The 22,432-nt window shown below is 35.6% G+C and overlaps 1 protein-coding gene across 6 annotated transcripts in view; it reads right to left on the bottom strand.

Moving 5' to 3' along the window:
- CCDC88A (coiled-coil domain containing 88A) overlaps positions 1-22,432 on the bottom strand; it is a 128,186-nt gene that overhangs the window by 76,752 nt on the left and 29,002 nt on the right. For all 6 annotated transcript variants that reach the window (XM_047782053.1, XM_047782051.1, XM_047782052.1 and 3 more), the window contains exons 3-7: positions 21,013-21,121; positions 13,509-13,578; positions 11,532-11,590; positions 8,075-8,158; positions 6,397-6,537 (exon numbers count right to left, since the gene is read on the bottom strand). In XM_047782053.1, coding sequence (XP_047638009.1) covers positions 6,397-6,537; positions 8,075-8,158; positions 11,532-11,590; positions 13,509-13,578; positions 21,013-21,121 — 463 coding nt within the window. The remainder of the gene's footprint in view (positions 1-6,396; positions 6,538-8,074; positions 8,159-11,531; positions 11,591-13,508; positions 13,579-21,012; positions 21,122-22,432) is intronic.

Raw genomic sequence — 22,432 nt, 5'->3', positions numbered from 1 at the left:
CATCTCTTGTTCCCAACATATTCTTTACTTCTATAACATTTTCAATTTCTCTCTTCCTACTGGCTTTTTCTCCTTGTTCTTCAAAAATACACAAGTTTCTTACATCTAGAGGAAAAAAAAATCACACTTCCCCCTTGCTATCCTTCTATTTCTCTTTTCAATGAAACTTTCTGAAGGGTAGCTTGTTCATTGACACTACGTCATCTTGTCTATCTACCCAGTATGTTCAGCCCAACTTCCCTTTCTCTGTAATAGTATTACTAATTTCCATGGTAGTCCAAGCTCAAATGTCATAGAGTCAACTTCATTTGTATATTTTCTTACTGTCTCAATTATCTTTAATCTTGTCTTCTAACATCTCCTGACTTTAGCAATACCTGCATACAGTATTTATTAAGTATTTTTTTTCATGGACAAGCTATAATTTAATCATATGCTGCCTTGTATTTTCCATTTCAATTTTTTTTTTTTTTTTAGGGCCACACCCATGGCATATGGAAGTTCCCCGGCTAGGGGTTGAAATGGAGCTGTAGCCGCTGGCCTATACCACAGCCACAGCAATGCCAGATCTAAGTCACGTCTGCAACCTATACCACAGCTCACGGTAACACCAGATCCTTAACCCACTGAGCGAGGCCAGGGATCAAGCCCGCATTCTCATGGATTCTGGTAGGTTCATTAACTGCTGAGCCATGAAAGGAACTCCTACAATGTGTTTTTTTTTTTTTTAATGAACCAGATACAATCTTCCTTATACTTCCTTTGTATATCTGATGTTACCCACCATAGCAATGAGCATACAAAGAGTTGCTCAGAAATATTTAACTGAATGATTCATGAAATGGAAAACTCAAGAAAAGTACTAAAGACACATTATTACATTTAAAATGAGCAGGTGGTGAAATTCAAGTATCAATGGTTTCCTGGAGTTCCACATAAATATTATTATTATATAGAATTATGAAGTCACCAGAATTTTTTTTAGCATTGTATCTCTTTTTATGTTTATTCTTCAATGTATATTAATAAATAACCTACTTTTTTACAAGATCTTGTGCTAGAGTGCATGGGAGCAACAAACTGACAGGATATGTTGTTAAAGGCATACCTTTAATTTCTAAAGCCTTCTCTGATCTTTCCAACCCTAGATATTCTACTAATAGTTGACAGCAATGTCTTCCTTCTTTAAATTTCTACAATTTAGATACATGTCTCTTTTTTGATACTCTGGTTACTTTCAAAATTTTGTAACTATCAATTAGTTTATTAAAATAACTTTCCTATTAGATTGTAACAATATTTGGTTCTTTTTTGAAAGTTTGTCAGTTTGTTGCTCCCACACACTCTAGCACAAGATCTTGCAAAAAAGGTTATTTATTAACATACATTGAAGAATAAACATAAAAAGATACACAATGCTAAAAAAAATTCTGACAATAATTCTACTTATAGAATGCATCTTAAGGAACAGAATCAGATGTACTGAGCACAATCACAGATTTAGGCAAAGGTATTACAATGTTTAGGAACACAGCACTGGAGTTAGACTGGTCAAGTTACTTAACTTCTCTGTGCTTGAGAATCTTCATCTATAAAAAGGGGTTACTGCAGTTCCCATCATGGCTCAGTGGTTAACGAATCCGATTAGGAACCACAAGGTTTCAGGTTCGATCCCTGGCTTTGCTCAGTGGATTAAGGATCCGGCGTTGCCGTGAGCTGTGGTGTAGGTTGCAGATGCAGCTCAGATCCAGTGTTGCTGTGGCAGTAGCTGCAACTTAACTCCTAGACTGGGAACTTCTATATGCCACAGGTGCAGCCATTAAAAAAAAGAAGAAGAAGAAAAATGACTGGGAGTTTGGGGCTAATAGATGCAAACTATTACATTTAAATGGATAAACAACAAGGTCCTGCTGTATAGCACAGGGAACTATATCCTATCTCCTGGGATAGACCATGATGGAAAAGAATATAAAAACAATGTACAGGAGTTCCCGTCATGGCACAGTGGAAATGAATCCAACTAGGAACCCTGAGGTTTCAGGTTCGATCCCTGGCCTTGGTCAGTGGGATAAGGATCCGGCATTGCTATGAGCTATGGTATAGGTCACGGATGCAGCTCGGATCTGGCATTGCTGTGGCTGTGGTATAGGCCAGCAGCTGTAGCTCTGATCAGACCCCTAGCCTGTGAACCTCCATATGCCATGAGTGCGGGCCTAAAAAGCAAAAAAAAAAAGAATGTATATATGCATGACTGGGTCACTTTGTTTTACAGTAGAAATTGGCACCACACTGTAAGTCAATCATTGATTGTAAATCAAAAAAAATTAGGAGTTCCCATTGTGTCTCTGCAGGTTAAGAACCTGAGAGAGTATCCATGAAAATGCAGGTTTGATCCCTGTCCTTGCTCAGTGGGTTAAGGCTGCGGTGTAGGACAGCAGCTACAGCTCCAAACTTCCACATGCTGCAGGTGCAGATGTAAAGGAAAAATAATAATAGGGAGTTTCCGTTGTGGCTCAGTGGTAATGAACCCAATTAGGATAGATGAGGATGTGGGTTCGATCCATGGCCTCGCTCAATGGGTTAAGGATCCAGCACTGCCTTGAGCTGTGGTGTAGGTCAGAGATGCGGCTCGGATCCTGCTTTGCTATGGCTGTAGCGTAGGCCGGCAGGTGCAGTTCTGATTCGACCCCTAGCCTACGGACTTCCATATGCTACGGGTGCAGACCTAAAAAAAAATAATTTTTAAAGAAAATTAAAAATGAAGAGTAATTAAAAACAGATTGACCAAATTATTCTAGATCTAAGTGAAATAATTATGACAAAAGATCGATCAAAACAGAAAAAAAAAAAGGGCTCTCTATTCTGACAAGGGAGAGCATCCCCTATGGCGGTCCAATTCTGACTGAAAAGCCATGCCAGCAAATGGAGATGCCTACTTTAACTCCCAGTGTGAATACTACTACTCGCCAGGATACACACTGAAAGGGGAGTGGGTAAGGCCTGGAGCACCAACCAGCCTGGAATGATATGGAGCTTTCTAGAATCAAATGCTCAAGTTTGAAAGAACACATTTCTGAACCTAATAAGCTAACAGTCTTCTGTGTCCTGGGAGATACCTGAGGGAAGAGACACAGCAGACAATATTTTCCTGATATTATTCCAAAAGGCCTCCCCCAAGACTTGAATTTTCCTGAAGGAGATTACAAGATACTGTACACAGTCTCTGACAGAGCTGAGAACAAGGGAATCTACAAATTCTGAGTTAGAGTCAGATTCTGTGACAAAACTCAAGGCCCCAGAAAACAGTTAAATGAAACGTTCCAGCAGCAATAGTTAAGGAGCCACCTGTGAGTTCCTCTACATTGATGGTCACAAGATACAGGGTAGCCCTGCCTGAGTTTGCCAATCCATTCCAGCTTGGCGTGGCATGGAGTCCACCTGTGCAGCTATGAATGTTAATGTGGGTACCAAAACAGTAGTCTTAGAACTTCTGAATCAGTTTTATGAGAAAGAGACTCCTCATGTGTCCACACCCAATGGCCCAAAATCTCCCCTACTGGCTGAAGTTTGGAATACTATAGCAAGCACAGTGTGGCCTGAATATTCAACATATCACCTTGTGGAGCTGGAAAGCATGTTCCTGAACCTGACTGGCAGGACAGGAGCAAAGATTATGCCTCCAGCACTAGCCCTACAATCCAAGCAGAATCCCATTCTATTCCTTCAGTATCGTGCTAGCAGACAACCACAGCATGGACAAGAAGTGCCATGTCTCCCCAGTGATGCCTGTGGCCACTTCTAGCCTGACTGACACTTTCCCCTTGGGAAAAGGGGTGATGCTCCTCCAAGCTCAAATGGGCCAGAACTGTGAGACCTGATAGCATAGTTTCTCTCTCTACACTTTTCTACAAAGTGCTATGTACAAAAGGAAAGGTCTTAAAAATATCTTTAATGTACACATTTTTATTTGTAATTTTAAAAGACTATTTTATAAGCTTTCTCTGCACTTAAAAATTAACATGATGCTTTTTGTATTTTGTTATGTTCCAAAAATTATGAACATGATTTTCACTCTTTGTAACTCTCTTACTCCATCGTGGCTGGTTAATTTTGTATAGAAATTAGAAACCACAACCATAAACATTTTCAACGTGCTATTCAGTGTGATATATAACTTTCTCCTATTTTGTTTTTTCATATTAAAACTAATATTTCAGAGGAAAAAAGCAAACAAAAGTTAAAAGGAAAATTTTATAAGAACTTGTTTCAATACAATTGAATGATACAGAATTATTATATTTACATACTGAATTAATAGGTGTCTATTATTTTTCGCAAATATTTTAATTATCTTTTCTTTTTTTTTTCTGTCTTTCCTAGGGCCACACCCACGGCATATGGAGGTTCCCAGGATAAGGGTCTAATCGGAGCTGTAGCCGCCAGTCTACACCAGAGCCACAGCAATGCTGGATCTGAGCAGTGTCTGTGACCTACACCACAGCTCACGGCAACACCGGATCCTTAACCCGCTGAGCGAGGCCAGGGATCGAACCCGAAACCTCATGGTTCCTAGTCAGATTCGTTAACTGAGACACGACGGGAACTCCTAATTATCTTTTCTAACTAGTTCACTAGTGAACCAATTTGAAAAAATTTTCCCCCAGGGAACTACCTTCAAATCATCTAAAAACTTGTTTTTCAACACCTATGACAGGAGAATGTGACCACATTCACATTCTCTTATCTCAGGTATTGAGAAAATGTTTTTTCCCCTTGTTAGAAAAACAAATTCAACTAAAATGCTTAATCAGGCAGGATAATACATTTTTAAAAGGTCTGTCTGACAATCACTCCATACAGTGTTTCATATTCCTTTTAATTTTGACACGGATCATGTAATAACAAGTATTTTGTTCCTATTTCTCAAAAATAACATCCTCCTTCGATCCATTAATTACTTCATGTAAGTGAAACCAAAAAATTTACACGTGTCCATCAGTCATATGAAACCAAAGTACAGGTTTTCAGAAGTAATTCCTCACAAGCTGGAGGACACCTTATCAAAATACCTTTAATATCTTGAAACACAAATAAGAGGAATATTATAGAAATTGATAAAAGAGTAAAGAGATATCAACATAAAAAATGAAGATATGAGGTATGATTTAAAATTCAGATTGAAAATAAGTGATATGGAGTTCCCTTCATGGCTCAGTGGTTAACAAACCCGACTAGGATTCATGAGGATGAGGGTTCGATCCATGGTCTCGCTCAGTGGGTTAAAGATCTGGCGTCGCCATGCGCTGTGGTATAAGTCACAGATGTGGCTCGGATCCCATGTTGCTGTGGTGTGGTGTGCAGGCCAGTGGCTGGAGCTCCGATTTTGCCCCTAGCTTGGTAACTTCCAAATGCTTCAGGTGCGGCCCTGAAAAGCGAAAGAAAAGAGAACATAACAAAATACAAAAAGCATCATGCTAATATTTAAGTGCAGAGAAAGCTTATAAAATAGACTTTTAAAATTACAAATAAAATTCTCAAAATTCCCATCAGAAATGAGTATGTTTTACAGTGACATGGAAGTTTTTTGTTTCAAAAAGAAATCTTTAAAAATTTCTTCTATGTAGTCTTTCATTAGTCCCAAGAGTAATCAAATTCTCCATAAATAAACTCAAATCTGTCTCCCTAATGTAAATGGAGCAACTGATCAAAGCTTTACAGTCTCCTGAATGACAGAATACTTTGGTCTGCTATTAAGAAAATATTACTCACCACCACATGCACTAACGTCTAGACTTCTCTAAAAATTATAAGCTACTTTTAGAAAGTACAAGCAAAATATGTGGTGCAATTTTACTCTTTAAAAAGCAAAGTACTCTCTTAAAAGGGCTTGTAATAATTCTCTTTTTTAAAATCACACCTCGTTATAATGACTACAAAAATTTGAGACCTTTTGTGAGACATTTTATTCAGAACACCTGTTATTCTCCTTTTATTAACACTTATTTTTCCCAGTCTCAACATGTGGCAATAAAACTACAAAATTAACCTTTAACAGAGTCTTACATTTCAAGGTAATGATTTTTCCACTTACATCAGTGATGTTTCTAGTTTCTTACTTTTGTATTGTTGCCAGAACTATGGTGATGAGTTAAAAAACACAGAAGAATAAAATTAGGAAAATTTAAAAGGAAGGAGAAAAGAAAACCTAATTGCAATCTGTTTACTAGCAATTTGGGGCTCCTATGCATCATTTCTAGGGCCTGTGTTGTACAACAAAAGACATACAGTAGTACTTTGTTACTGTCCCTAAGAAACAGGGTATCATTTCTGAAAAATCTCTGAAGCTTCTTTTTGGGAAAGCAAACAATCGTAATATATTAAAAGAAATTTACAAACCTCTGAATGTTCATCTCTCTCATCTATAAGTCTTTTTAGATGCAATACCATATTTTTCAAGAGTGGTTCTATTTCCTCCTGAGACATGTCAGTGACATCCATCCATTGTAAATCAAACACATTTTCCTGATTATGAGTTACCTTTAGAAAAGCAACAAAAGTAAACAATTTTTAAATGGCGTATACCTAAAAATCAATTTAATTTTAGTATAATGTTAGCTTAAATATTACATATTCCACATAAATAAAATATGGAAAGTAAATATGATGTTGAAAAGAACTTCTGAAATTTATGATGAAAAAGCTTCTACTAAAATTATTTTTACTAAATATAATCTTTAAATGAACTTATATTTATTTCCCAGTCAACTAAAAAATACAGTATTTAACTCGAGGCATTCCTCAACAACGATAATACAAATATGACCGACAACTAACTGATTTAACAAAATCAACTGCTCTTTTTTTATATAAGACTGAATTTATTGTATTTGAATTCAAAAGCAAAAGATTTTTAATCCTGGAGGATATATATTATTGCACTTTTATATCTGAAAAGCTAATTCTTTATAGATTCTGAAGATGACACGACTATAGAAACTTAAGAAGAAAAGGACTTCCAATATAAAGGTATTTAAAAGAATGGAAAAGTTATGTAAGTGAATACTTATTTCTTGCTTGCCATTTCTCATTGTGATTCTGATTTTTTTTTAACTTTCACTATAAACAGCAAAAATAACAGTTTCAAGAATAATGGCAAATTTAGTAACTTGTAATACTCAACATTTATTCAAAATAAAATACAAATCATAAAACTAGCAAACAAATATATGTAATATATAAAGGGAAACTACCAATAAAACTATCTTGTGGATTACTAATATGCTCACCGTTGACAACAATATCACTGACAAAAAAGTAGGGCTCTATGATTAACTAAGAGAAAAGATGATATTTGAAACAAAGTCATTTAAATAGACTATTTTAAACACTACCAACTGTATTTAAAAATTCTCTCCCTTTCTTTTGATCTCTTTCTAATTAACATGTAAAATTGAACATGCAATAGTTTATAAACTCTAATAAGTATACAAGATTAAAAGCCCAAGACTAGATAGATGCATAAAAAGAAGCTTTTAAAAACAATCTTAACAAATAAATATTAACTTCAATTATTTGATGCTGCACAATGTTCTAAATTTAGGTTTTTATATGGATGTTATGATTCATTAGTTTATAATTCATGTATATCTTCCATAGAAATTCTGCTGTGTCCATTCATAAAAAAAAAATCACTGGAATGACATAATACATAAGATTATCATCTTACCTCACTATGGTGTGAACTACAGGCAGTGATCCACTTTGTGCTGCTTCCATTTACTACACTATTCATGCTGTGCTAACAAAAAATACTCTCTCCTCAAATGGCACTTTCTGCCTATTCCTATGGATAAAGGCAACAGTACATCTGTAGTAAGCACTGTGCCATGTAGAAGATGATTCATTTAAGAAAATGTGTCGAAAGAGAAGACAATTTGTCTAAAAGCAGAGTTCATCTATATCTGGCTTTGATTTATTCTTACTTAATTTATGACTAAGTATTTGAGGAGACAGACAAATAAAACATACCACAAGCTTCATAAAAAGTACATAAAAACTGCGTACAGATTATTACCTCTTGAATATGTGCGGCAACTGCTGCTTTTGTATCAAAATCTAAACTTTGAATTCTTTCAATAAATTCTTCTTTTTTCTGACACTAAGAGAAAAGAATAAAACAATCATTCATAATAAATATGTTATAAAAATATGTTATAAAAAACTAAAAACTCGGGCTAATGAAAAGCTTGGCTACATTTTGAACAGCACAATGAGGTTTTGTTTTGTTTTGCATGTAAATGATCTAATATATTTACCTAATAAAAAGATAAAAATTTAGATATATTTAAAAAGCAAGGTATTGAAAATCCACACAATTTTTATGCTGGAAAGTTCTAAGTTCTAAAGCGGGTAACCATTATACAACTCATTTGAGGTCAGTACAATATTATTATGCTAACTTTACAAACAGAGAAGTAAAGAATCAAGAACTTGTTTCAGGGAGGGTAAGTTACTTGCCAAAAAACACAGTGAGTCAGTGGCAGAATTCGGAATACAGCCAAAATGCTCAGTCAGTGTTTGGCTATCACCAAACAACACAGTCTTTCTTCTTGGAAAAAAAATTTGAGCAATTTTTACTTCAAGCTTACAATTCATTCTCACATCTTCATTCTATCAATCTCAAGAAACCTACTTTCACAGCCCATTTCAACACATACAAAGTAATACAATAAATACTTGATGGGTTTCTAACATAAAGTTACCAGAGAAAAAATTTAAGACCATATATATAAGTACACACGTATTATGTGGAATAAAGGCAGCAATTCTTTATTGCGCACCTTTTTAAAAACTTTATATAAATTGAAAATATTACAAAGCAAACCTAATCTCCTTCTTTCCACTCAGTACTGAATATCAGTTTAACATGCATCTTACTCTCTCTCTCTGGTCTACACCTCTTATACTATAATCCAACTGCTAGTATAGCTGTATTCTTACATCTACCAAATGAGAAGTGCATACAAAATAGACAGCACTGCCTTGTCTAGCTTAGTTGCATCTCTTAGGCCAGTTACTGAACCACTAGTGAAGACACTATTATCAAAAAAGAAAAACTGGCTCTTCGGTCATTAAGAAACTTAGCAAGGTTCTGGTTTATATTACACATTTATTATATCATAACATTCTATTTCTATTGCCATACATTTAACTTAAACATTTTTGTTTTTTGTTTTTTTGCCTTTTATAGGGCCACTCCTACAGCATATGGAGGTTCCCAGGCTAGGGGTCGAATGGGAGCTGTAGCCGCTGGCCTACACCAGAGCCACAGCAATTCGGGATCTGAGCCGCATCTGCAACCTACACCACAGCTCACGGCAACACCGGATCCTTAATCCACTGAGCAAGGCCAGGGATCGAACCTGAAACCTCATGGTTCCTAGTCGGATTCGTTAACCACTGCGCCATGACGGGAACACCATTAACTTAAATACATTTCTATCAGTGCAGAAAGTTCCTCATTCCATAAAAACGAAATTATTAGGATGGCATGCAAATATTTAAAATTAAATCACCGGAAGGAGTTCCCATCATGGCTCAGCAGAAATGAATCTGACTAGCATCCATAAGGACGGAGGTCTGATCCCTGGCCTTGCTCAGTGGGTTAAGGATCCAGCCTTGCCATGAGCTGTGGTGTAGGTCACAGATGCGGCTTGGATCTGGCATTGCTGTGGCTGTGGTGTAGGCCAGAGGCTACAGGTCTGATTCAACCCCTAGCCTGGGAACTTCCATATGCAGTGGGTGTGGCCCTTAAAAAAAATTAAATCACCAGAAATGTACAGTTCCTAGCTGTGACTAGGAAATTAGAGTTTTGAGTGATAAAAATTACTGAGTTTAAAAACATGAATTTTTTGGGAGTTCCCATCGTGGTTCAGCAGAAACAAATCTGACTAGCATCCATGAGGACGCAGGTCCAATCCTTGGCCTTGCTCAGTGGGTTAAGGCTCTGGTGTTGCCGTGAGCTGTGGTGTAAATCATAGATGCAGCTCGGATCCCACGTTACTGTGGCTGTGGTGTAGGCCAGCAGCTACAGCTCTGATTTGACCCCTAGCCTGGGAACCTCCATATCCCACAGGTACGGCCCTAAAAATACAAAAAGATAAAATAAAAACAGGAATTTTTTTAGTTAGTAAATAATATTTGACAGGATTAGTGAGAATAATTAAGAATGACTTTTGGATACTATATCTGTAACATATATAAAAGAACTACCTTTTTAGGTATGGTAACCACAATTTTTAAATTTTATGTTTCCAGAAGTGTTGACATGCATGGTTTGAGCCAAGGAGCATATATAAGTGGCAGGCTTATAATAACTATAACTCACTAAAGGGTCCTTCAATTCAACTGCCCATACCTTTGTCTGCCTTCAGTTTAAATTAAACACATACTCTTCCATTTTCTAAGTCCTAGAGCCACTGTTTGTTTCTTTATACTATCTTTAAAAGCTGGCTCTTTAGAGTTCCCATCGTGGCTCAGCAGTTAATGAACCCAACTAGCATCCATGAGGACGCAGATTCTATCCCTGGCCTCTCTCAGTGGGTTAAGGATCTGTCATTGGTGTGGCTGCGGCATAAGCCAACAGCTATAGCTCTGATTCGACCACTAGCCTGGAAACCTCCATATGCTGCTGGTGTGGCCCCTAAAAAGCAAAAACAAACAAACAAACAAACAAACAAACAAAAGAAATAGAAAAGCTTGGGGTTTTTAAAAATATCAGAATTAAAAAAAATATTTTAAAAGATATGACTATATGATAATATAACTAAAGTCCAAAATAAAATAATAGGCTAAGCAGTTTTCTTCACAATCTCCTTACGAGATTATATAGTTATTCAAAAACTTAGGAGTTCCCGTCATGGCTCAGCAGAAATGAATTTGAAGAGCATCCATGAGGATGCAGGTTCAATTCTGGGCCTCACTCAGTGGGTTAAGGATCCAGTGTTGCCATGCGCTGTGGTATACAGGTCACAGACATAGCTCAGATCTGGTGCTGCTGTGGCTGTGATGCAGGCCAATAGCTGTAGCTCTAATTTGATCCTTAGCTTGGGAACCTCCACATGCCACGTGAGTGGCCATTAAAAAAAAATGTATAGGAGTTCCCATTATGGCTCAGTGGTTAACGAATCTGACTAGGAACCATGAGGTTGCAGGTTCGATCCCCGGCCTCGTTCAGTGGGTTAAGGATCTGGTGTTGCCATGAGCTATGGTGTAGGCTAGACGTAGCTCAGATCTGGTGTTGCTGTGGCTGTGGTGTAGGCCGGTGGCTACAGCTCCAATTCGACCCTAGCTTGGAATCCTCCACATGCTGCACGTGTGGCCCTACAAAAGACAGAAAGACAAAAAAAAAAAAAAAGTATAATATGGACTTTAAACACTAATAGTCCATTCTTTAGTCTTTGAGAAACTACAGCCTGAAAAAAAATGTATAGAAACTTAAGATGAAAATATGAAGAATTATTTTAACTTACCTGAACTGCACAACCCAATAAAAGTAAAAGCAACTTTTTAACTTCTTCTGTGCCTTGTTCTGAAATAAAAACAATCACTAAGTACATTTCACTTTAGTTCAACTTTCTTACAATGGTAGAATTACTTCTGGAGGTAATAATATTCAGAACAATCTGACTAAGGGATTAAGTTTGTAACTACAGTGGAGAATTCAAAAAAGCAGCTTCTTGTGTGAACAATATTTGGTTAGAATAGAAGGAATATGCAAGGATCTCAATTTTGAAGGGCTGAAGTATAGGTAAAGTAGCCTTCAAAGCTCTGTGCAATAAAGGATGCTAACTATAAATCTACTACTTTTCCATAAGTGATTATACTACACCAATATATTAAATCAAGAAGTGCTGCTATAGAGACATGCCAGTCAGCCAAAATGGTTCCTAATAGGTCTGGCTTCTTTTACGCCTATTGGTGTTTTCTTTCTAAAATATATCTTATATGATTCATCTCCCTATAAAATTTAAATAGCTTTCCACCGTGTAGATTCATGAGAATCAAAATCTTAAATGTCAATTATGGTGAGGTTGGTAAAATAAGTGTATATAACAACCTAGATATAGTTAATGGTCTGTGACAGAACTGGAAAGTACATTCACTGTCCAACAGCATTCACTTCGAATTTTCTTAAAACACTCAGCTGACAAAAAAAAAGCCACTTCTTTGGCCAGAATTTCAGCATCAAGCCAATCTATGATTAAGTCTAAATTTTCTTTTCAAACACTTCCTTCTACTCTCTATGAAACAATCCACTTTCTTAGCCACACTAATCATCCTTCCCCAAATAAATATACATAACACACTCCTCTGCCTTAACTTCTGTTATTCCCTCTGCCTTTCTTCCCTATCCCCTCATCCCTCTAAAGAACTACTTATTAATCTAATCAAGCCCCTAGCACCTCTCTAGGTATCTTCCCTGACCCAATTACCAATGGTCTCCATCCCTCACTAATGTACCAATTTTAAGAATAATCAATGATTCCGTATTTTTAAGCCTGAACATTTTTACATATAATACATGATTCCTCAGTTATCTCTCAGCAAAACACAAGATCCTCCAGAGCATAAACCATTTTCTTTATATTCCTTGTCTCTATAACTTGGTAAGTATTTGCTAAATGAATGAAGAACTGAAAATAATTCCATTCTACATATTTAATTTTTAAAAATTTTTTATTTGTATATTCAAATATTTTAGAATATCTTGAAAGACTATCTAACCTCCTAATTCACTCCATCTAGCTGGGAGTTTCCTCAACAAAAACAGATGCTTGGTTTTAGTTTTTATTTTTGTATGTTTTGACTGAGTATGACAATGGGCACTGGAAAAGATATACTTCATTGGGGTTCACGTAGCCTGTAAGAAAATAAGTCTTTTGTTGAAACTGTTCGGTAGCTGCTAATTTCCCCAATTGTTTAAATTAAAACCCTGAACATGTCTTATTTAAAATCTGGTAAAATGCAGAAACTTTGAAAAAAATAATTTAAATCATCTAAGAAGCTGCTTCTCATCTCTTTTCATTCAAAAGTAGTTTAATATAAATTACAACATATCAAGCAGTAAAGCCTTAGATTCAAACAACTTTGGCAATGGTAGACAGTAGATATACAAAAAAATTGTTTTAAAATCACTTCTTTTCTAAGGTTATGTTCTTTAAATCTTATAACTACAATAAGTATAAAAGCTCATCTTTTATACTTATTTTTTAGACACTAAAAAAATCACAGAAAAGTATCAATTTAGTAGAGTAAAGAAAACACCAGACTTAACGTAAAATGTATGTCTGAACCCATCTACAACTTGTAAATATTCTGTTTACTTTCTGTATATAAAATGGAATATCACTTCCACCTTCTCCTATGTATGTTAATGGAAATAAGCAAGATCTTGGTAAGCATCATAATATTACACAAAGTTAAATTATGCTAATTTTAATACTTACCAGAAAAGGGATTTTTGCCAATGATCAAGACATTTGGCAATGACATCATGATCAACTGCTGCAAAGTCTCCTATAAAAAGATACCCAAAAGGTGTTATGGGGTAATGCTATATAGGTAATTACTCAACAAGCTGTTACTTATGATTCATGCACCATCTCTGTAGTTATACTATACTGCAAGTAAAGAGCTTGAAAAATAAATGTGAAAAAAAGATATCTAGTCTTAAAACTTTTGTAACTATAAGTTAATAAAATTATATATTAGATAGACTTAATAACATATCAAATGTCCATAAAATAAAAGTGTCCAAGTTGAACTGGTCTAATAACTATTATTTGTAAATGAGTTTTAGGTGTTAACAACCTTCCTCAATAGAAGATCAAGTATGTGTACTCTTTTTTTGTTGTTATTTCTCCCTGAGAGAACCAAAACAATCACTGACAATAAAATTAAGAAAGCTGGTTACTTCACTAAAAACCCTGTCTTATGATCATGTCATGAGCTCTTCTTCAGTGATTATTTCTCTCCTATCTTTAATACGTGCTGTACTTCCTTTGACTTCTGTCAAACTTTTTTGACAAGAACATATATAAATTCTGATGGCACAAGATGATTCAGAAAAAATTGAATGCTTCCAAATTACTCATTTTAGTTATATATCGGGTATGCACCTTCTGTTTATACTGCCTTTTCTTACTTTTTCTTTTTTGGCTGCACTTGCAACATGTGGAAGTTCCCAGGCCAGGGAATGAGCCTGAACCACAGAAGCAACCCAAGCCGCTGCAGTGACAACGCCAGATCTTTACGTGCTGCATCACAAGAGAACTCCTACACTATCTTTTCTTCAAGGAAATGAAGGAACACATCATATTTGCAATTACAACCACTAACAATGACATGACACAAAGGGTCTAGGATTAATGACACTACAAGATTATTGAGTGTCATATGATTTACTGAATCTTTGCACAATTACAGAAATAACTGGGAGTGTCTTAATTTGACTTTTACTACATATTCAGATATAACTAGCTGCTGAGGAATAATTTTTTTAAGTATTCAATTCTTTCTGAATCATTCTTAACACTGTATGAGGAAGCAAATAACCATGAAAAGTTAACTTGCACTGATTTTTAAAGATGTATAATTCTACATCCACAAAAGTGTCTTCCCAAAGCCAGAGCACAGTATGACACCAGAGGCTAATTATAATTAATCTTTTATCAGAGTTCCTGTGGTGGCTCAGTGGTAACAAACCCAGCTAGCATCCATGAGGACTTGGATTCAATCCCTGGCCCTGCTCAGCAGGTTAGGAATCTGAATCTGGCATTGCTGTGAGCTATGGTGTAGGCAGCAGGTATGGCTCAGATCTGGTGTTGCTGTGGCATAGGCCGGCAGCTGCAACTCCAATTCAACCCCTGGCATGGGAACTTTCATATGTCACAGGTACGCCCCTAAAAAGACAAAAAAAAAAAAAAGAATTAACCTTTTAGCTATAATTCATTTTAGATACATAATAGAAAGTTTAGAAAAAATGTCCTTCAGCATTATATTCACTAGTTCTCTAAAAAACCAACACAAAAAATATGCATACATTTACAGAAAAGTACATATTCAGTATGTGCATCATGTTAGTAAGTACAGTTAGGAATATTAAAAATAAGTGTCAAAAATTGCTAAAATCATTATTCCAAGAATTAATACTGAGTTTTGGTATTTAAAAAATGAATTTTCCTGGAGTTCCCGTTGAGGTGCAGTGGTTAACAATCTGACTAGGAACCATGAGGTTGCAGGTTTGATCCCTGGCCTTGCTCAGTTGGTTAAGGATTCACATTGCCGTGAGCTGTGGTGTAGGTTGCAGACTCAGGCTTGGATCCCTCGTTGCTGTGGCATAGGCCGGCGGCTACAGCTTAGATTAGACCCCTAGCCTGGGAACCTCCATATGCCTCGGGTGCGACCCTAGAAAAGACCAAAAAAAAAAAAAGCAATCACAGAGTTCCCATCGTGGCTCAGCGGTAATGAACCTGAATAGTACCCATGAGGACACGGGTTTGACCCCTGGCCTTGCTCAGTGGATTGGGGATCTGGCATTGCTATGAGTTTTGGTGTATGTAACAGACACGGCTTGAATCCCATGGGAAATTCCTTATGCCTAAAGTGCAGCCCTAAAAACCAAAAAAAAAAAAAAACAACAACAACAAACCTATCACTTTTGTCTATATCCTTTTCAGTGGAGATAATCTAAGTCCAAACAAAGAATATTCAAATTCATTCTTATAGAGAGGCTTTAAACTTCAACAGGTTCTGAATTTTTAGGGGGAAAAAAAGCTTTATCTCAACTTCAAGATAAGAAATTACCAAGACAAAATTGATGAATCAACTAGAATACATCAACTTATATTTTCAAGGCAACTTACTGACTTACTGTGTAACATTCCATGATGGTACACTGTTATAAAGAAACTGTCCAAGTGGATACTGATGTTCAATATGGTTCACTACCTCTTTCTTACATCCTCTCCTTCAGGTGCCTCCTCACTGTCTGCCTATTCTGTTACCCCATCCTTTAATGCTGATTCCACAAAGATAAAAGCAATCTCATAAATTCCTTCATCATATCGTATCATCAATGACCTCATGTGTTAGTACAGTTTGACCCTTCCAGCTAAGAAGTTGGATTATATTTGGATGAAACAAATTGCTATAGTAAAATACTAAATTCAAATTTACCTCCATGTATCTAAAAACATACTCGAGTACAGTGGAATCTGAATGCCTAGTATAATGTGCTCTGGTAAAGTCAGAAAGCCAAGGCCTAAATTTCAGCTTCATGATTTACTATGAGTATGACTTTTGCTGGGAAGGGTTAGAAGTGAAACAAAAATATAAAGTTTTAACAAGTGATGATGTTATTAAATATTAGAGTAAATATGGACAAACCTTTTACTTCATTTCCAAGTATTAATTTTATTAGATATGAAAGTACTAATATTAGGTGACACAGATAAAAATTATACAAATTTGAAAAATCCAAATTGTTCTAAAACCTCTATTTTGTTCTATGAGTTCTTCAATGGATTCTAGCTACATTTTTGTAAAAATTCCTGTTTCCCTATTTCAATCTTACAAGAAACATTAAAAAATAAACAAAACATAAAATAAATCAGAGGCTAGAAAAACTGATTGTTATTGTTAAAGTCCTATTATATCAGCCAGAGACTTACCATACATAACCTAGCTCTAAAGATGTTCATCACTAAGGTGCTAAGAAATGGAAGAACAATACATAAATGAGCTTCCCCAAAATATTACTTTGTTAAGTAGGAGCAATAAAGTAAATGATTGGTTAAGAGTTCATATATGTTAATGAACAAATGAAAATACTTCAATTTGTTACTTAAATGATAAGAAACCTATTAAAAATGTATAAGGATGGAGTTCCCGTCGTGGCGCAGTGGTTAACGAATCCGACTAGGAACCATGAGGTGGCGGGTTCGGTCCCTGCCCTTGCTCAGTGGGTGAACGACCCGGTGTTGCCGTGAGCTGTGCTGTAGGTTGCAGACGCAGCTCGGATCCCGCGTTGCTGTGGCTCTGGCGTAGGCCGGCGGCTACAGCTCCGATTAGACCCCTAGCCTGGGAACCTCCATATGCCGCGGGAGCGGCCCAAGAAATAGCAACAACAACAACAACAACAAAAAGACAAAAGACAAAAAAAAATGTATAAGGAAATAATCTTAGCAGTGCAACTGAAAGGAAGTTCTGAGAAAATTAAGACAGTCATTCATTCAACAAATATTTATTGCATGTTTATTATCTGCCAGCCGTTGTTTCAGATACTGGAACTAAAGCAATGAATAAACAAAAATTGTTGCTCCTGTGGAATTTACATTTTTGTAGAGGTAGAAAGAAAGTAAGCAAAATTTTTAGTGTTAGGAGTTAACAATAAAAATAAAGGGAATGAGAAGAAATATTGTTGGAGGTGGAGATAAGGAGAAGGTTGCAATTTTTTAAAGGTATGCAAGTACTTAAATATACAGAATTTGAGAATTTTCAGAACCATTAAAGCAAAGCTTCGCTGAATAGATAGAAATTCTATTCTGGTATAAAGACAGTCCAGAAAGACTTGCAGAATATTAGTAATTAATAAAAAGAGAGAACAAGAAAGGACTGGCAGAGATTATTTAATAAAAAAATAATAGTATAGGTGTTCTGAAAAATATAAGTAATTTCATTCCTATTATATTTAATTGGCTTTATATAACTTTTCTATAAAAAGTATATTAACTATATTTTTAGCTGACCATCTAAAAACTTTTTTTTGTCTTTTTAGGGCCACACCTGCAGCATATGATTCCTAGGCTAGGGGTTGAATTGAAGCTTCAGCTGCTGGCCTACACCACAGCCACAGCAACACAAGATCCAAGACACTTCTGCAACCTATGCCACAGCTTGCAGCAACACTATATCCTTAACCCACTGAGCAAGGTTAGGGATTGAACCAGCATTCCTCATGGATACTAGTCAGGTTCCTAACCCCACTGAGCCACAATGGAACGCCTCTAAAAACTTTTTAAATCACAAGTTAATGTGAATTAAAAGTTCATGTTGCTAAAGCACTGTGAGAAAGACTATTTCAACTCTATGTCAGACATAGACAATAGAAACTATTCAAAGACAACGTAAACTAAGCTTCTCCTTTTTCCTACAAGTTACACATAACACTTTCTTCATGCTAAGAATTTAAACACTTCTGGCAAAAGTCTAGGCTTATTTCCCTTTCCTGAATCACACACTGAACGAAATGCTAAAAGTAAAATTGCATATTTCTATAGTACTAAATATGGGCTTCAAAGATTTCTAGGGTACATTGGAGGATCAAACTAGTGTCTCCACAGAGACAAGTGGGATCATTAACCCACCATGCCACAGCGGGAATGCCTAACTTTGTTTCTTTTAGGTCTCTCCACCCCCGGCCCTTGCTTCCCCACAGCATATGGAACTCCTAGACCAGGGATTAGATCCAAGCTGCAGTTGTGACCTACGCCTCACCTGCACTGCTGGATTCTTTGACCCACTGTGCTCTGCTGGAGATTGAACCTGTGTCCTGGCACTCCAGGGACGCCATCAACCCCAGTGGGCCACAGCTGGAACTCCTTGTTTAGTATATGCACCCAGTATAGTCATATCAAAAAAAGAAGTTTCCCTGTGCCCATTTGCAATTAATCGCCTCACATAGTTTTTGATATTCCCTCTTTTTTTGGAAACATTGTATTTTATATGCTTTCATTATACCATGGCTTGTCGTTTTCCTCCTATATCTCCGTCTCAAACAGCTCACCCAGCTTCTCCTTCTCTGTGAGGAAAGGAATCTTTTTCCTATGTTTGCCACTTATGACCATATCCTCAACACCTAGAATAGTGTCTGGTCCAGGAAACATTGCAAGATGTTAATCTCTATTAATTTACTACTTTATTAAGTAATGATTAATTAGCTGTCAGTTAAGTATTATCTTTATTTTATAGATGAAGATGTTAAAGCTCAAGGAAGTAATTTGCACCATTTCTACAAGCACTACATAATAGCCAGGATTTAAATACACTGTACAATACAGGTTTTGATTAATCATTATATTGCTAACTAAATATTTTATAATTAAAGACAAATATGAAATATTAAAAATACTTGGATTCCAGATTTAAGATATATTTTTATACCACTCTATCCCTGTGGCATAAAGGTTAAGAACCTTTACTGACAGAAATATAATTCAACGTAACACAAATGTTTTGGATTTGACTGATGCATGTTTGTTTGGGCTGGATAATTCTTAATCATGAGGAACTGTGCCTTGTAAGATGCTTAGCTGCATTCTTGGCTTCCACCCACTAAATGCCAGTAGTACTCCTAGGTATGACAACCAAAAATGTCTCCGGTCATTGCTAAATGTCCCCCAGGTGATAAAATCATCCTCCATTGAGAATCTCATATTTCAACTGTTGACTGATGGGTTTTATAATTCCCTCCTCCCCAAATCTCCTTGTAACTACATCATTAAATTAATATGATTAATACAAAGACAATTTCAATAACAGGAAGAAGATAAAGAACAAGAAAAGACTGATAATGTAAATAAAAGGCAGTAAGCATGGAGGATAGAGTAACAAAGTCTAATATAAATGTAATAAAAATATCTGAGGGATATCAGATTAATAGGAAAGAGGAAATATTAGAATAGACAATATTAGCAGCCACAGGAGGAAAAAAAACACAGTTTAACCTAAGAGAAAATATTTGACTGACTGTTCTGGCTTCTCCAGAACAAAAAGAACTCCAGAGAGAAGGAAAAAAATCTGTAATACACTGAGAAAAAAGTAATTATTAACCTAGAATTACATACCTAACAAAAACTATCTTTCAAGAACAAGAGTGAAAAAAGGCATTTTCAGACAAACATTGAGAAATCTTGTTTCTAAACAAACACTTCAGTAAGAAAATAATACCTAAAGCAGGTCTGAAATACAAAAGAAAACCATGAGGAGGAAAAAAAGGAAAATATGCAGCTTGATCTAAAGAAACACTGATTTGATTTACTTGATAGTACTTTTAATATTTAATTTACAGAGTTTAAAAAAAAGAACTAAAATATAAGAACAGTTTAAAAATCATAAGTGGGAATGAATGAAATTAAAGCATTCTAAGAACATACTACTATTCCATAAAAGAGTAAAGCTATTGATTACTTTTGGCCTTTGCTATGAAAACTATGAAAGGTACAATTTCAAGAGTAGCCTTCAAAAAAAAAAAAGAAGCAGGATGAAAAACTTAGAAATCAGTAGAAAGAAAAATATGTAGAAACAATTAATGATAATTGGTACGACTTTTCCAGAATAATATAACAATTTAAAACTTATTTGCACCTAATAACAAAGCTATAAAACATATAAAACTTGACAAACCCATCATGATAATGAAGATTTCAACTCATATTTCTCTATAACTGGTAGATTAAAAAACATAATTAATCAGGCTGCAAAAGTTTGAACATTACAATTAACAAACAAGCTTGTTCTGACTCTGAGCCCAATTGGAGAAGACATCTTTTTCAAGCACACATGCTTTAACATTGCATAAGAAATAAACAATTACTTCTCCACTACCTGTGGCAAACATACCAGTACCTGGCATATACAAAGCATTTAATATATATTATTTGACTGATACTAAACAACAAAAAAAAAGTGAATATGCAAGCAGTTATTAAAATATTAGATTAATTTATCTTTTAGTGGAACTCCTTTCAGAAAATGAGGTGACTTTATCATTCATAGATATTTTCATAGCCTTAATCACTTAGAGTCTTTAATAGCAATGTACTTATAAACAAGTTATTTTAACTCACACAAACTCTTTCCTCTTAAGATCAAGTACTAAATACATCTTAAATTGTGAAAAAATGAATAAATAATAAAATAAAGTACTAGATTGAAAAATGGACCACTTACCTGGTAATAAAATTTTATCTGTCTCACCAATATTGACAGATTATGAATTCTAAGTGAGGCATCATTGTTGACTTTTTTATTTACTCTCTGACTCTCCGATTTAGGATTACTGTAAGAAATTTTAAAAGAAACACTTTAAAATTATATTGACCAAAAGTAATAATGTATTTTTTCTTTAAGCAAACTGAATATTCATCTTCATTAACACATGATCCAAAAGGATATATGATTACTTTGACATGTACTCTGCGCCTTCAATTAATATAAATGCACCTGATATTTTGAAGAGAGTAGCAAAATATAAGTCAGTTGTTGTCCTTCATACTCATTTTGTCTCTCTACTTTCCCAGAGTGCAACCTTTTATTTTCTTTGAATATATGTATTTCTACCACTCAAAATAAATTTATTTAAATCAAGAATGTAAAATATGGCCTAGTAAACAATAAGTATTATATCTTCTCAATGGATGTGGGGAACTATATTTGAGCAAGCACTGTCTTAGAGAAATTAAACAATGAAATGATGACACAATAACATTTTTATCTTGGGTTAATTCTGTAGATTCAATAAAAGGTCGAGTAGTTCTGAAGTAGCAGAAACTTAAGAAAAAAATAGGTTTAGAATGAGAAAGTCAATGAAATCAAAAGCAAAGGAAACAAAAGCAAAAATAAATAAACGTCACTAAATGTCACTAAAAAGCTTCTGGAGAGCAAAAAGCAATCAATAAAACAAAAGGCAAAAATAAATAAATGTCACTAAAAAGCTTCTGGAGAGCAAAAAGCAATCAACAAAACAAAAGGCAAACTACTGAATGGGAGAAAATATTTTCAAGTCATATATCTGATAGGGGTTAATATCCAAAATATATAAAATACCTATACAACTCAATAGCAAAAAAAAAAAAAAAAATCTATTAGGGAAAACAAAGCAGAACCACAATGAGACATTGTTGCCTCACACCTGTTAGAATGGCTATCATCAAAAAAATAAGTGTTGGTCAGGATGTGGAGAAATTGGACCCCTCGTGCACTGCTGGTGGTAAAGTAAATTGGTGTAACCACTGTGGAGGTTCCTCAAAAATTTAAAAATCAGAACTACCAGGAGTTCCCGTCGTGGCGTTCCCGTCGTGGCGCAGTGGTTAACGAATCCGACTAGGAACCATGAGGTTGCAGGTTTGGTCCCTGCCCTTGCTCAGTGGGTTAAGGGTCCGGTGTTGCCGTGAGCTGTGGTGTAGGTCGCAGACGCGGCTCGGATCCAGCGTTGCTGTGGCTCTGGTGTAGGCCGGTGGCTACAGCTCCGATTCGACCCCTAGCCTGGGAACCTCCATATGCCGAGGGAGCGGCCCAAGAAATAGCAAAAAGACAAAAAAAAAAAAAATCAGAACTGCCAAATGATCCAGCAATCCCACTTCTGGGTATA

This window comes from Phacochoerus africanus, chromosome 5, assembly GCF_016906955.1.
Source record: "Phacochoerus africanus isolate WHEZ1 chromosome 5, ROS_Pafr_v1, whole genome shotgun sequence".
NCBI classification, from domain to species: domain Eukaryota; kingdom Metazoa; phylum Chordata; class Mammalia; order Artiodactyla; family Suidae; genus Phacochoerus; species Phacochoerus africanus.
Note: the sequence above shows the minus strand (reverse complement) of the source record. Positions and strands in the feature narration are given on the sequence as shown.